We start from the raw sequence: 16,517 nt of genomic DNA on the forward strand, positions 1-16,517 counted from the left end.
CTGTTTTGTCAATCCTCATTGTTCTTTGAGAGAGGTAGAATACACAACATTACACACCCGTACCATGACAAGAAAAATGATTTGACTCATTATTATTGGTTCACGAGTCAGTAAGTGACCACTATATTCATTATGGGTGTGTGTCTCTGTCTGTCTGTCTCTGTCTGTCTGTCCCGAGCATAGCTCCGTGGGTTTTGATCCGATCCTGATAAAATCTGGGTGGGAGGTTTATATCATGATCTAGTTGTGTTTTCCTGAGAATGGGCGTGCTGCGCCCATTATGGGCGGAGCCATGCCCCAAAAACATGTGTTTTTAGGGGGTCGCCAAGTTCAAGTTACATCTTCTCCGAGGAGTTTGTCGAATCTGGCAGGGGTTTCGGTATTTGGTTAGCCCAATGGCACCTGCATAGATAGCCTCACGGAGCTCGATTTTTTTCATATTCGTCCCAAGGTCAAGGTCAAAAGGTCATGAACTTAGAAAATGTCAAAAAAATCAATAAATTGGGCATCGAGCTCCTCGAGTTTTCAACTGTTTCGAATGAAAGTTAGTATGCAAGTAGTGCTCTTCGAGTACTACAACTTTCATCATTTAGGTTTTTCCCGATTCCTGCCAGTTTGCCCGTGGCGTCCCCTCGAAGGTCAAAAAATAAAAAAAGGCGAACCGTGTACACTGCTCGTGAACCATCGCCGTCTCCAGACTTGTTATTATTATTATTATTATTATTATTATTATTATTATTATTATTGTTCACCTTTTCGGGTGAACTCGTGCTTACTTCACAATCGAAAAAGCTTTCAAACTTTTGGCTGGTAACTCTAGAGATGCATTTGGACTGCTCGAAATGCTTAATTACCTCTGCCACCAAAGGTGGGTGGAGGTTATGTTTTCACGTCTGTCTGTCTGTCTGTCTTTGTTTTTCTGTGAGCAGGATACCTCAAAAAGTTGTGCACGCATTCAGACGAAACTTGGTGGGCAGGTTACTTGCGTGACAAGAACGAATTGATTAAATTTGGTGAAGATCCAAATCCAAATCTTCTTCTCCAGACCCACCATTCAGAAGGCTACTAAATTTGGGTTGCAACATTAGGCCAGGGCCCAGATAATCTGCAGGTCCAATGGTCGTATTTTTATTAATCGAAGTAATTCTTTGCCATTGAGAGATGGCGTCCAAAAACAATATATAGCATGATATTTCAAAAAGTTGTGGATGAGTTAGGCCAAAACTTCATGGATGAGTTGGGTAGGTGATGAGAACAAGCCAATTCGATTTTGGTTCATGTCCGGATCCAGATCCGTCCTATCAGCGGAATACAAAACGTAAACTGTTCGGCTTGGCGGAGGTATGCGCTCTACCGAGTGGCGTTTTACGTTGTTGTGTTTTTTTAAGTGATTCTTCACCTTTGAGAGATAATACCAAAAACAATAAATAACATATCTCAAAAAGCTATGGACGGATTCGGATGAAAGTTGGTGGATAAGTTGGGTAGGTGACAAGAACAAGGCAATAAGATTTTGTTTAACATCCAGATACAGATCGGGCCTATCATTAGGGTACAAAACATAAAATGTTCAGCCTGGCGGAGGTATGCGCTCCAGCCGTTCTAATTCAAATTGTGATGCTTGCATTGTAAGAGGTATACCAATCACCATTTCTAAGTACTGTATTGAATTAGTGAAGAACATTTGAGTGGTGCACAAGCCTGGTGTTGGCTTAGTGGTTAGGGTGGTGGCTTGGGATCCCAGGGTCCTGAGTTCAAGCCCCGTTGGCTGCTGAATTAACACCAGGGGGTTGACTCAGCCTGTCATCCTTCCGAGGTCGTCGAAATGAGTACCAGTGTACTGGTCCCGTTGTATGCCCCGGTTAGAATAGGTGTACCATATCCCTGTGTGTCGTAAGAGGCGACCATGGTTGGCGTCAGGAAGGGCATCCGGCCATAAAACATTTCCTCAAGAAAAAGCCCAACCCCTGCACAGCAGGGAAAAATGGCTGTAAAAACGGTCATTTTATTTGAGTGGTGCACAAAAGATAGATATTTTATCATCAAAATTATGCATTTTTCCTTCAACTATTGCTTCAGGAATACACTTTTCAAAACAATGTTATAAATTTCTTATATGCACTTCCAGGTTGACAGCACCATTCAGGAAACAAAGCACACCATGTTGCTCCTGCTGAATATCATTCCTCTATGTTGCAACGTTGCGCATAAGGTAAGCAACTGGGACTATTTCCAAGTTTTTTTTTTTATTTTTTGTAAATCATATGTCTGCGTGTTGGGGTTTGCTTTTGATTATTCAACATAGAGACTTGCATGGTGATGGCTTTTCATATGTAGCATTTAATGTCCATCTGAAGTTGCTCTGATTGCATGGGTTTTCCACACTTGTGAAAGTCAGTGTTTTCTAAATTCTTGCCCTAGCCTCTGCTGGGAAGGCAATGGCAAACCACGCAGTATAACACTTACCAAGACACTGCTTCTGACATTCTGTAACAAAGTATGGTACATCAGAATCTGAATCAGAATTGAGTTCATTTGAAATACTTCATATTCGAGTAAATTACCAAAAATATTCAGTGAAGCATATGTTTTACATTTGAACTTCAATGTTTCTTGTCATTTAAAATTTGTAAATACTTCCTATCTTCTTCTTCTTTCGGCTGCTCCCGTTCGGGGTCGCCACAGCGGATCATCCGTATGATCCGCATAGTGATTTGGCACATGTTTTACGCCGGATGCCCTTCCTGACGCAACCCTGGTCGCCTCTTACGACACAGGGATCAGGTACACCTATTTTAACCGGGGTATACACCGGCCCAGTATACTGGTACTCACTTTGCCGACCTCGGAAGGATGACAGGCTGAGTCAACCCCCTGGTGTATTAATTCAGTGGCTCAACGGGGCTTGAACTCAGGACCTTTTGGATCCCAAGCCGCTGCTCTAACCACTGCGCCAACACCAGGCTTCTTCCTATCTACCTGTAAATACTTCCTATCTACCATATAAAACACAATGTGTGTTTGTGTATTTGTTTGTGGGATGTCTGTCCCCCTTCAAAAGGACGGTTTAAGAAGGGTTTTAAAGGCCAATCTTTTAACACGACAATGTGTTCACTAAGGTCTATTTTTTCAGGATAAAAAAAAACTTGAAAAACATTTTCCATTAAAGAGCAATTGCTCTTTAATTGCTCTTCTTTTGGAAATGTAGAGGGTAACTTGCACCAGGGCCTCAATGGTGGTGTAAAGAAGCATTAAAAAAAAACAATATATACAAGGTGTAGGGAGGTGAAATTCGCTGCACTTGATGGGTAATGTGCGCAGAGTAAAACGAGTGTTCATTTACATACGTGTGATGTCTACTAAATCAAGAAGATAATACATGCACACCTGATGTGAGGCTGAGGCTTCAGACTTTGGCATGCTCACTTGGCTGTATCCTTGTAAATGAAAAGTCCCGGAAGATAAGGAAAATAGGGTGACATTTTTACTTGTCGTGTCTTAAAATAACGCTTTTTCTTTGTACGAAACATCATATCTTCCATTCTCTGAATATTTTGAATAAAATAATTCCAACCTGTCATTTTTGACAGGCTTTTGTACTTGTAATTTACAACACATAATGCGTATTCTAATCTGCTTTTCATCATGCATGTCATGGAACATTATATTTCTCTCCCGCACAGTTCCATATCCAAACTAGAAGGGCACTCTTTGACTTCGCGATGTCACCAGATATGCCTTCGCCCATATTATTACGTCATTATTATACTTGTACCAAGTTTGATTTAAATCCCTGAACCCAGATTCAAAATATTGAATAATTCTGGCTCCCAGACGTGCATCTGATCAGGTTGAAATTTAAAACATATATTTCCCACGTCCACTGGATCATAATTGTGAATTTTCATGTCGATTGATGAAGCAGTTCAAGAGAAATATATATTTTAAAATTTTTGTTCAATCCAGTTTGGCTGCCGGACCATGTGACCTATTAATTATTCATGAACACCCTAGTATCCCCAAGACTTGGAGAACATGTGGTCACGTTTCCCCTCGATCTGTCAGGCTGTTCTGGAGAAGATTTTTTATAGGTTTTCGGGTAAATACAATATGGCTGCCAAACCATGTGACCTACGACATCATATGTGTGAACGTTTTGTTCCTTATAGCGAGGCAGTCATACTTGTAAAGTTTTGCCTCGATCTGTTCAGCCATTTCAGAGAAGAAAATTTTGAAGGTTTTTTTTTGAATAATATGGCTGCCGAACCATGTTACTGATGATGTCATCAATATATATATATATATATATATATATATATATATATATATATATTTTTTTTTTTCTGTGGACCAATTTATCCCAAGATGACCCTCAAAATTTTCCTACTGATTGGATGTACTGTTTATATATTCAATTATGATGTCATATCAAAGCCACCTATGACACCATCAAAAATATCTCACTTGTTTCCCATGGGGAGTGCTTCACATGTGCCGAGTTTCAATTTTTTCCATGGAGCTGTTTCGGAGATAGAGGTCCAAAGTTCCCCCACCCCCTTTTTTCCAACATGGCTGCCACACCACATGACAATATGACGTCATAATTAACATTAAAACATTCTACATGAGCAGTCACACCTATGGTGAAAATTCTGCGTCAATCGAATAAGCGGTTTCAAAGAAAACAGAGAAAATTAGCATGGACAGGCGTACGTACGAACATATTTAGTTGCTGTAGGCTAAGCGCATGTAAGTGGCTACCACTGTTTCAAAAATGTCAAAAAATGAAGTTTGTTCCATTGCTTCTCACTACATTTTCCTGAAAGTGTAAGTCTAACTGAGATCAGAACAAAAAAACCATATAGCTTAATTACATATATATCGAAATATGATACTTTGAAGAAGGGGTACCGACTCTGATGGTTTTGCGAGTTTTCAATGAAATTACCGAATTTTTCTTTTTTGGCAAAGTAAATGAAGGTCATAGTATGTAACTTATTCTAGCAACTAATCTAATAATCAAAATACCAATTTCTGAGATTATTAAGAAATAATACATACCTATTTTTTTATTACTGCTCTATTCAGTGACTGTCAGATACTGAAAAGCACTAAAAGAGAGATTTATCAAACAAATTCTTGGACGTAAATTTTCAATTCAATAAATTCTGGGAGTAACAAAAAGCTCTCTAAATTCTCCAAAACTGTTTTAACTGCCTTTCTAAATTACTAAAATATTTTTTAAATACCTGGAAAAATATTTAAATTTTTTTTTAAGAAAATTGATTTTTTAATCAAATTCAAAAATGTGTGACGTGCAGTCGGACAAAAATGCAAAATTACTCTCAACCAAAGCCATGCATGTTTTCAATATTTTTTATACAATTATATCTTTATCACTGTGCCCCATTTGTAAATAAATTTTAGTGAAAATAATCTGATGCACAGAAGAATAAAAACAGTTTTTTTTTTAAAACGTGACGTGCAGTCGGACATTTGGGTTGGAAAGTTCGGTCAAGCCGCTGTAATTAAGTATCCACCCGGTCATCCCAATTATTTTTTACATTGATTATTGGTAATAAGTTGAATAATTTAAGACATGAAAATATGAGTTATTGATAAACTAGTCATTTTGTTAGGGGATTTCATAGTCCCAGGCTCTAAAATGGCAATACAAAAAAATTAAAAATAAAAATATGCCAGAATGTGCATATATCATGCGAATCCACCACTGACCGACACAAATGCTGATTTTCTCAGATGGTGGGTGACAACCTTTTGATTGGATGAGAAATTTCATATGGAATGTTTTATATGTTGTATTTTTGCATGGTCTAAATGTCATATTTTAAGGTGAAACAAGAAAAAAGGCCAATACTGGGCATGTATATTCAATAAAAATCCTGTACATTCAGTAATATACAGTAATACCTTGACATAAGAGTTTAATTCGTTTTGTGACTGAGCTCGTAACTCGGTTTGCTCGTATATCAAAACAATTTTTCCAATTGAAATTAATTAAAATACCATTAATCAGTTCCAGCCCCCCCCCCCCCAATTTTTTTTTAATGCGCTTTATTGCTAAACTTAATTGCTACAATTTTTATTTTTACATTTAATTTTTTTTATTCCCTTTGTCGTTACACTTAATTGCTACAATTAGCCGTTACTGCAGTTTCGAAATAATCGTAACGCCCTTGGCTGGTGTTATAGCCTTCAACGAATCCTCCTGCTTGAGAATAGTACATATCGTTGAAGTACTACGCTCAAACTCCCTCGCCAACTCGACAACACGCACTCCACGTTCATGTTTTGCAATGATTTCACGCTTCATTTCAAGCGACATCATTCGTTTCTTCTTAGCACTGTCCTTTGCAGTTACTTTTTTAGGACTCATGGTTGAGTTACAACAAAGAAATTTGGCAAAATAAATAACTGCACCAATGAAAAAACAAGAGCTAAACACAACGCAGATTACTACGGTACGACCCTACTCAACGAGATAACCAATATAACTGAACGAGTGAGTGGCGGGAGATGTGTGAAAAGGCGGGAGAAAAAAAAAAAAACTCGCTCCACTCGTAACTCGGATCTAGACTCGTAACACAAAACAAAAAATTGTCCGAGCAACGGCTCGTAACTCGGAATACTCGTAAGTTAGTACATTCGTATATCAAGGTATTACTATACATCATTGACCCATGAACCTATATATTTTAAGGTCCTATGGAACACTGTCTGTGCAATGAACCAAATTTGTGCAGAAGAATCTATGAGTTAAACGAGGCTCCCATTTGATAGTGGACCTCTGTGGTCAATGGGCACAGCATTTCAGGTCAAGATAATCTGATATCCCTTGTAAAACATAATAATATTCAATAAATATAATAAAGCTTCGTGAAGTAAAACAAAAAGGGGAAAAAATTATTGTCTTGTGCGACACACGGGGTAAAAAGGAAAAAAGTAATTAATTTTGAATGTAAATAATTGTGGATAAAAACCAAGTTGGTTGGAAATATTGCATGATCCAAGGATATGTCTGACAAAGCTGCACAATATCATCTGAAAAGCATTCAAGTGTTTGCCTCAATTATGCCGTGATGACAAAGAAATGGAAGAAATATATGACCAAGTGGAGGGATTTATAAATACTGAACCTGACATTGCCGTCGTTACTTCATTGCATATTTGGCATCGGTTTTCTGTCCGTCCGTCCATCTGTATGTGTGTCGCCAATTTTCTCAGAGATGGCCAAACAGATCTTCGTCAAACTTTCAGAGGTTCCATCAGTGAGTGCCCGGGAGTGTTTTCGGCAAAAATATTTTTTAAAGTTGGAGTGTTTTTTATTGTTTTTTTTTTCAAATTGCTCTATAGTACCTGTGCCTTTGTAGCCATGTAAAAGGTAATATTAAATGATCCCCGACCCCATTCCTCAGTGGGTGTGGGGAAGTGTTTTAGGTCCCCCACAAAAAAAAAAATAGAAAAAAGAACAAAATTTTATTTCTTCAAAATGCCAGCAAGTTTTAGAACAGCATCAGGTACCCCTGTTCGTACAACATAAAATAATGAAGAATCTAGAAATCTCTGAATAAACAAAAGCAATGAAAGAGAAAGCATATTAGGAGAATTTGCTAAAAAACAAATATTTTTTCATGATGAACACCACCTTATTTAAGAATAAGGGATCGAGAAGGAATATGTCCCAATGAAGCAACGAAGAAATGAGATATTACATTTTTGTCATCAACAATAATCGAGCAGCAAATGTGACGGTGCAAAACCATTGCAATACTGGCAGCAAACATCAACTAGTAACTAACAATTGCTCAACCTTAAACTATAAAGAGTAACAACAATGAGAAAGGCTCATGCAAGAATCGATACATCGAGAATGAAATGAAATATGAGAAGTCCCAAGTAAATTATACAACAGATTTAAACATCTTGGTGATGAATATAACCATCAACCATGAAAAGCGCTAATGGATGTAAACTCAGCTATTGCAGAAAAGTTAAAGGTTCCTCCAAGAACAAGTTATCAAAAGTAAGGAAAAACTCGATGAAGGAAATTGAAATGATGTCCCACTGGTAAGGAGAGAGATGAATCCTTTGAGATGAATAAGATTCTTAAGAAGATTAGAGAAGACAAACAAAATTACATGCTCATGAAATTGAAAAAAATAGTTCATTGAGCTCTTCTCCATAATGGTTTTCTAATAACACCAACGGAAGGCATCATCACTCACTCCATATTCATGTTAGCAATTTAGTGTGAGTTTTTCATCTTCTTTTGAATGCAGCACAAGGCTGCGAGGTAGCATCATTGACTGAGGGTACAGATGTGCCGCTGATGCAGTGCCTTCTGCTGGCTAAGGCAGGAATTTGGAATTTTTTTCACGGTGCCGGCGATGGCTTGCCTACTCTTTGCGAACGACACTGTTGTATCTTAATTTAACGTCCACTAATTAATGCCGGCAGACGGGACGCCCAGTTTAATGTCCATCCAAGGGTCAACACACACATTGATGAATCGTTCTGCCTGTGAAACACCGGGACGACAGTTAATAGTTGGGCCGAGATTCAAACACAGGCGAGACAGCTTGGACTCGAGTACGCGTACCTCTTGGCCATCCTGCCAGCCTCTTGTGAGCTTGAAAGCCAAGAATCAGAGATCGATGACGGGTTGCCCAGAGAAAATAAAATAAGAAAAAAAAATTATCTCTACGAAAATAAAATGGAAGCATTGCATGTCCCAAACACAAGTAGCATCATAATTATGCTCGTGAGCAATTATATGAACAACTCTACAGTAAGAAAGTCCAATTTACCAGGATTTCAAGTACAACAACAAAGCCATCTTGCATTGCAAGTGACTACCAATGAGATTGTTTGGTTTGAAAGATTTTTGGGAAAGATGATATTGTCTGTCTGTCTTATCAGTTTATAATGGAGGAACAACTTATTTAAATCGAATGTTATATCCGGTATTTACACGTTTACAAAAAAATTTAACTACTGTACATTATTTAGCTGCAATTCACTGTTCAACAACTCGCTTGCAATCATTATAAATGGTATGACCAAACAAGCAAGCAAACGTACATAGATGACAAAATTCTTTCAATAAAATTTGATAGTAAACCTCCAAGAAATCGTAAGTTATTTACTTTCATCATAACCAAGTGAAGGAGAATCGCTGGGCCCTCCTTACTGCGGTAGATAAATGGCATGGTTCACAATGTTCTCTTGGGCCAAACACTGGTGGAAAGTCTGCAGGATCATGCAATCTCATGTTGGTACCACCCAGTTCAGTTTGTGCTTCGAGAGGTCGAACCCGTACTCATGTTCTATTGCATTCAGCTGTGGTCTCGCTGCACCGACCCTTCACACTGCTCTGTGACAGCAGTGACCCACCCCGCCCCCTAGTGGCATGTCTTCTCTGCTGCCACCAGATCCTTTGATCTCATCTCTCAATGGCTCACATAGCCTGCATTTATAGAAGATCAGCCACAATGGTTTGTCTTCCAAATATATTACCAACATTCTCCAAATCATTTTGCCACTTTTTTTTTCACCCACCAGTCCAGGTGTTTATAAAATATACCATAGGTGGCACTCTCGGACTACAAGTCTGCATGTGATGGGAGAACCGACAGGTGAGGCGGAGAATCGTCTGTTCATCCCTCTTTCTCCTTCCCTTTCAAATGAGCATTTCACAGACATTTACCCATGATTTTTGAAGCAATTATTTATTCTGTGGTGGTATTTACTTCCAGTTAGGATTTTGTCCAGGACACGTCAAGGCTACTGGAATAACAATGCATGATAATTTTGGAATCTAAATTGCTTCCCATTCGACCCTTTTCCCGCCCTCTTTTCAAAGATGTCAGAGAACAATGAATGGGATTGTTGTATTGTGGATATTATTTCTCAGTAACTGAAGGTTAAGATTACACAAAATATAATACAGTATGAGGCAAGCTTGCTAGAATCACAAACAGCAAGCACATGAACAAAATTTTCCAATGAAAAATATCTCTGCCTGCATAGCACGTACAACAAATAAATATGAAATCACTCAAATGATTTCATCTCATCTCATCTCATAGCGCATAGCATAGGAGGATATGCACTTAAAATCTTGATCTAGTAATTCCTGCTTCATAAAATTTTGACAATCTGATAAATTTTATAATCTGATATGGTAATTCATGGGTCTAACCCAAGTTGTTAACTGCCCAACACAGATTTCTGCAACAGGTATGTCCTGCCTCCCAGAACTAGTGAACATCTTCCATACGATCTCTCCTGTTCCTCTCATGGAACACTTTATTGTCAAAACCCATATATTTTTGGCTATTTTAAGGGAGCAACCTCAATGATGCACAACAATGACTATTTGCACAGGTCAACAGGCAGAGATTGCTATCTGCCCTCACATAAAAGGATCAGGCTACTATCTCCACACCATCTGATATTGATTCCACCTGGGAATAGTTCCACAAAAGCCCACTTTCTCTCATCCACCAGTTTATTCCATCCCACCAGTGGCTATCTTATCCATCCTCTCGGCTGCGTAAGATATTGACTCCCGTGGAGAGGTGTGATGGTCAAGCAGCTTACATTCTCAACATAGAAAGCTAACTGGACCAAGTGCAATTTTAGTTGATTCCATAAGGCTTGCAACAAGTGTGTGTCCATCCTGAGACATGCCAGCAAACACTATCTTGCAAATCTCAAGCCTGAACTCTCCAACCAGTCTCCTTCCTCCAAGTCATGGGGGAACCTTGTCAAGTCCGTCTCTGGTGTATGCTACCTCTCCATCCCCTCCCCTACCTCAAACTGCATAACTGCAGACTCGGTCCGAGATAAGGCAGAATGTCGAAACTCTGTGTTTGTCTTTCTACTTTGGCCATATCTCAACAGCCTGGAAGTCAGCAAACATCACTCTTGCAAATGAAGCACAAGGGTGCAAAAACAGATCCTGTCAACTACAGACCAGTCACCTTATTTCCAATTACAAGCAAAGTCATGGAATCCATAACATAAAGAGCCTGATCTCTAACCATCCTTTTCAATTCTGTCCCACTCATTCAACTCTGGCCATGCTGCTGCTCATTTCTCAGAAATGATTGCAATGGTTGGAGGCCTTCATTCACAAAGAAGAGGTCAAGACCGTCCCTTTGGACATTTTGCAAGCATTAAACACAGTCTGGCATCCTGTGTCCTATGCCAAGCTCTCTGCCTGCGGCATATAGTGTTTTTTGTTTGTATAATTCGTCAAGGCTCGTATAAGTGCTAACACATAGAACAAATAACAAAGGGAGAGGGAGACAAGAGTGCTCGGAGAGGGAAGCACAACAACAGTAGGGAACAGAGACATTAGGAGATCTGTGGAAGGGAGAGGAATGGGACATGATACACATGGTGAACAAGGTGGACACTACAGGGACTTTCAGGAAGGAAGCAGGGAATTTGAAGGAGGTGGGTTTGGGATGGATTAATGGGGAGAGAAAAGATCGTGGTTTTGGATTGGGGTAGATGTGAGATGGTGGTGAACAGCTGTTTTGAAGACATGGAGAGAAGAGTGGGATTGAAGAGAGTGTGGGAGTTTGTTCCATAGGTGGGGAAAAAAGAGGAATGAGAGAGTGGAGGTGAGCAGTCATTCTTGATTTTGGAAGTTTCACCAGAAAGGAATTTTTGGCAGACCTTGAGCACCCTGCGGAAATATTGGGGGGCGGCGGAGGAGGGCACAGAGTACGGACAGAGGAGGTTGGCAAGGCCGGAGAGGAGTCGAACACAGAAAGGCCACCGACCTGCCTGCGATGAAAGATTGAGAGACCCAAAGACTCGGCTTCATCGCGGGAGATACCAATGATCCTAAAAGCCTTGGTTTCCACAGCGTGAAGCCGAGCTCGGTGAGAGGCTGGAGAACCAGCCTCGAGGGAAGAGCAGTCGTCCTTGAGGCTGTGGATGAAAGCTTTGTATGTGGACAGGAGCTCAGGTCTGCCAAGGAAGGACTTTGCACAATGGAGGATGCCAGCTTGGAAATGTGGCTTTCCCAGGAACAATCATGGCAGATAGTGAGACCCAAAAGCTTGAATGACACAACTTCTTCAAGAGGGTTGTTGAGAAAGTAGATGAGGGAGTGGAGGTGGTGGGGTGACGGGGGGGGTCCAGATGGTTCTTTTGGAGAGACATAGTGAGTGTGTGAGATTTGTCAGGATTGAAAGACATATTCCAAGTGTTTGACAAGGTCTGAAGAGAGTGAAGAGGTTGCTGCCTACTGCTCTGAGGGATGAAGATGGAACAGCAGAGGGTGGAATCATCAGCAAAAACACAGAGAGGATTTTCCAGAGTCGGAGAGATCATTGATGAAAACCCAGAAAATTGAAAACCAGAACATTACGTTGAGGAATTCCATCCTGGACAGGAAGAGGGACAGCTGCCTTCATTCAGAGATTTCTGACTTCCTCCATTCATGTATTTAACAAGTTGCTATCAATGTCACCGTTTCCTCCCTTCTCCCAGTGAAGACTGGAGTTTACCCAATGCAGTGTGTGGAACCCAGTCTTGTTTCTCATCGATATAAATGATCTGCCTGATGCTCTGGAAAACCCTCTCTTCCTTTATGCAAACAACATCACATTGTGTCATGCAATACCCCATCCCACTGCTCAGAAAATTGCAGCTGCATTGCTCTGTGCTGATCTGGAACTAATTAGACACTGGACTGTTAAATGGAACATGTCCTTCAATCTTGGATAATCTCACTGCTTCACCCTGTCGTTCTGGAAAGATTGTCAAACGAACCCATCTTTTTCCAGTCAACCAAAGCAAGAGGTTCAGTTTCTTGAATTTGTCGACCTTACCATCAGCCATGACCTCTCCTGAACCATCCACATCGCAGAGCTTCAAGCCAGCTGCAGATTGAGAATCCTCCATTGATCCAAATCTTTCCTTGGAAAATCCGAGCTCTCACCGTCTGTAAGGCTTTTATCTTCAGCTTAATGAAATGGCTGATGGTTTGGCTGACATCTCTACCCTGTAAGATGGCTACCCAGCATCCCATCTGTCTCTCCTGGATTCTGTTGCATCTACAGCTTTCAAAATTATTGGAATCTCCAGTGATCAGACCAAAGCACAAGGTTTCATATTTCCACAGCACAGGCTTGTCGGTGGTATTTCTGGGGTTTTTTTAACGCCTCTTCTCCAATATTGCCCCCCTGTTCTCTCTCTCTCAGTACTCTGATCCTCTTCAGAAACTGCAGGATGCATGGCTTCTTCCAGGAGCTTCCTTGTTGTTAAACTTTCAAAATCCAGGCTGACCACACCACAACTCCTTTATTCCTCACTTCTTCCATCTATGGAACCACCTTAAAGATTCAACTTTTTCTCACTTTTCCCTTCAGGGCTTCAAGTTTGCAGTGTAATAACCTTTCATGTACTGTATCATTCTCCTGAGTCAGTTTTGCCGCAAACCATGCCGGAGAGGGTGGAAGGGAAGGGAGAGAGCCATGTGCGAGAAATTTTGCAGGGGTAACGTGACTTTCAGGCCACTCTGTACATCGATCTATTAAAAACAAAAAACTTTTATATAATCTTGTGCAAGTGATGCTTTTGTTTGGCCTATGTTGCAAAATCTTACTTCACTTTAATGCTCCTTCTCAATTTATTTTTCCTTGGAAAAAAGTTCTAAGTTGCAGCAGCAAATAATTTTATCTATTCTTGTGAGGGCCGGGTAAACAGAGAGCCAAATATTATCAGAAAATGTGTGCGTTCATTTGTTTTGTTTGTTTCTCCTCGCGACTGTGTACTAAACGATTAATGTTGTTATGTTGGATGGGGTACAAATGAGGTAGCATGTTAAGTTAGCGTAGTCTGTGTGTTTGCCTAGGTGAGAACTTCTTTTGTAATGAGAGACCATTTAGAATGAAGTCCTGTTCTTATGTGTGCCAGAAGGAGCGGTGTAGTTGATATAGGCATTAGACAGGAAAATGTAATTCGTACATATTCTCTATCTCAAGCCAGACGAGGCACCCAGGCAATGTAGGAGAGCGGTGGATGTGTCTCCGGGTCAATAAACTCCCATGTGCTCTGAGTACAAGGTGTCTGGCATGGCAGTGGCCATGACAAGCGCCCCCGAGGGCATGGTGACAATGGTGCATTGCAAGGTGATACATCAATGCTTCGGGAAGCGTCGGTGGGAACAGCCCGTCAACATGTCGCTACTGTGGCAGTGACTTGCCACATCATTGGCCGGTGCCGGGGCAGAAGCGAAGAATGTTCGAAAGTACAGTGCGTGTCCGCGGGGGGTTGGAAGGAGGTTGTAAAGGCTCTACCTGGACTCGTGAGGGTTGTTGCCGCTCTTTTCTCCTGCACTTCGCTACTTTCTTCTCAATCTCTTTGAAACCGAGTGACCTGCACCAGCAGGGCAATTCGAGTTTGTCGGAGCCCGGGACTCTTCTCTCTGGGGTTAGTGGTGTCAATACAGAACAAGCCTGCCATTGCAAATGCCGGTGTGCTGACCTGTGCTTTCATACCAGACTCGTGTCCACCCGTATCCTTTAAGATCTTGTCCAGTTACTTCCCTTTGTGCGTCAGTGGAGCAGTGAATGTGGTGTCATTGGTTTCTCATTGCACTAAGTGTGTTTCCCTTTCTTGAGTATGTCTTCATTTGTATTCATTGTTTTGGTCTGCCTTTCATCATAGGATTCTTCATTTTATAGTTGCCTGTCAGTAATCTGCTATTCCTTAAGAATACATGTTGCCTGATTACCAGCCATTGTCTAATGCAGTGGTTCTCAACCTTTAGGAGCCACGACCCCCCCCCCCCAAAATTTAGTTTTTTAGTTCAAAAAAAAAAAATACGTTTTTCAGTTGAACTCGTAACAGTTGGCCCACCTTCACATGTGTCGTCTTGGTCCGCATCTTGAGCTGGCAGACATTTTTTGACAAGCCACCGATCCATATTCAGCCACCTTGCAGTAGTTACCTAGTGCTAACATTGACTTTCAGCACCCGCCACTGTGTTGCTTGCGCGCTCTCACTCACACACACGCACACACACTAATTTCACTTGCTGCTCAAATCTGTTTCATAATGACTACATTATAACATTGGTATGGGAGATTTAATTGAAAAATCATTTTCAAAAATATTTATGAATTTCTTTATTTTATATTTGTTTGTTTATTTGTTTTGACAACCTTCCCGCGACCCCCGAAAACAATCTCACGACCCCCAGGTTGAGAACCATTGGTCTGGTGCACCGAAACTGTTTTGGCCCACTTTGGATAATCCCTGGAGAAGATAAAAAAAATAATTTAACTGATTCGTTTTACAAGACCAGCGGGATTTGTATTCTGAATGGGTGAAGCGACGCTACTCAGTCGAATGTGATTCCTTTTATTTTGGCCATTCGCAAAGCACATTGCTTCAGCACGGCAGGTCTAGGATAAGCAGACCCTTTGACGCAACAACGTGTGTCTGGAGCGGTGATTGGTTCCTGACTCTCTCAGAGATAAATTTTAAGTTCTAAATTTATGTTCATAAAGTGAAGTTAGTTGTTGAAGATTTAAGTTTTTATTTTTTCCAATTTTACTGCACACACAAAAAAAAGAATATAGCCACTGAGTAAGGTGAAATGGCAGCCGTCTACATAATGGCATGCACGTAGTTGTAGGTGAGACGGAGGTGGGGCTTCGCGGGGAGGAGATTAGCATGGTAACCTCCCCCACTCCTCACGTCGCATGGAACCTCTCCCCCTCCTCGATATTGGAGGATATGGCACTGGAGACAATGCCGATGTGGGCTCAGGTCATGATGGCACATTTGGATAAATTGGGGGCTCAAATTAAACAAAATGGAAATCAAATTCAACAGACCAGATGAGATGGCAGCTAAAAATAACAAGAATGGTTAACAAAAATTGAGAGGCTCCAACAGTTGGGAGATAAATTTGGAGCAGTGGGTGCAGAAGAGATGCGGGCATAATTCAAACTTGCACCTATAATACTTAATATAATATAATTCAATGACTTTGCTTATTTATGATCAGGCAATCAATTTTGCCTGGTGTTGGCTTAACTGTTAGGGTGGTAAGCTTGGGATCCCAAGGTGCTGAGTTCAAATCCTGCTCTGCCGTTGAATTAATACCAGATGGGGTTGATTCATGATTCAGCCTGCCATCCTTCTGAGGTTGGCAAAATGAGTACCAGCTTGCTGGGATGATTGAGCCATTTGAGTATCCTGTGTCTGAGTGGCAACTCATCCAGGATTGTGCCCAATAGCCCAGGAGACTGCTTTAGCAGCACATGCTCTGTGTAGAGTATGGTCCCAATGGATGGATTTATGGAATCAACTTTTTATCTTCTTGTTCTTCGTCCAAAATTTTTTTAGGGATCCTGCTCCATGCTATCTTGCTACGTCTGTGTTCATTCGGCGAGCATCCTTTTGGTAAGTTTATTTGATGAGTCTTTTGTGGATAGTTACATCATCTCAAAGCTGTTTCCAGA

At 40.8% G+C, this 16,517-nt stretch overlaps 1 protein-coding gene across 1 annotated transcript in view; it reads left to right on the forward strand.

The window, feature by feature from the left end:
- LOC147029402 (alpha-catulin-like) overlaps positions 1-16,517 on the forward strand; it is a 471,136-nt gene that overhangs the window by 438,075 nt on the left and 16,544 nt on the right. Inside the window, exon 14 of the mRNA XM_085872117.1 lies at positions 2,129-2,212. Coding sequence (XP_085728243.1) covers positions 2,129-2,212 — 84 coding nt within the window. The remainder of the gene's footprint in view (positions 1-2,128; positions 2,213-16,517) is intronic.

The sequence above is a fragment of the Eptatretus burgeri genome, chromosome 3, assembly GCF_056783735.1.
Source record: "Eptatretus burgeri isolate ZD-2024b chromosome 3, Ebu_testis_v1, whole genome shotgun sequence".
In the NCBI taxonomy this organism is placed as follows: domain Eukaryota; kingdom Metazoa; phylum Chordata; class Myxini; order Myxiniformes; family Myxinidae; genus Eptatretus; species Eptatretus burgeri.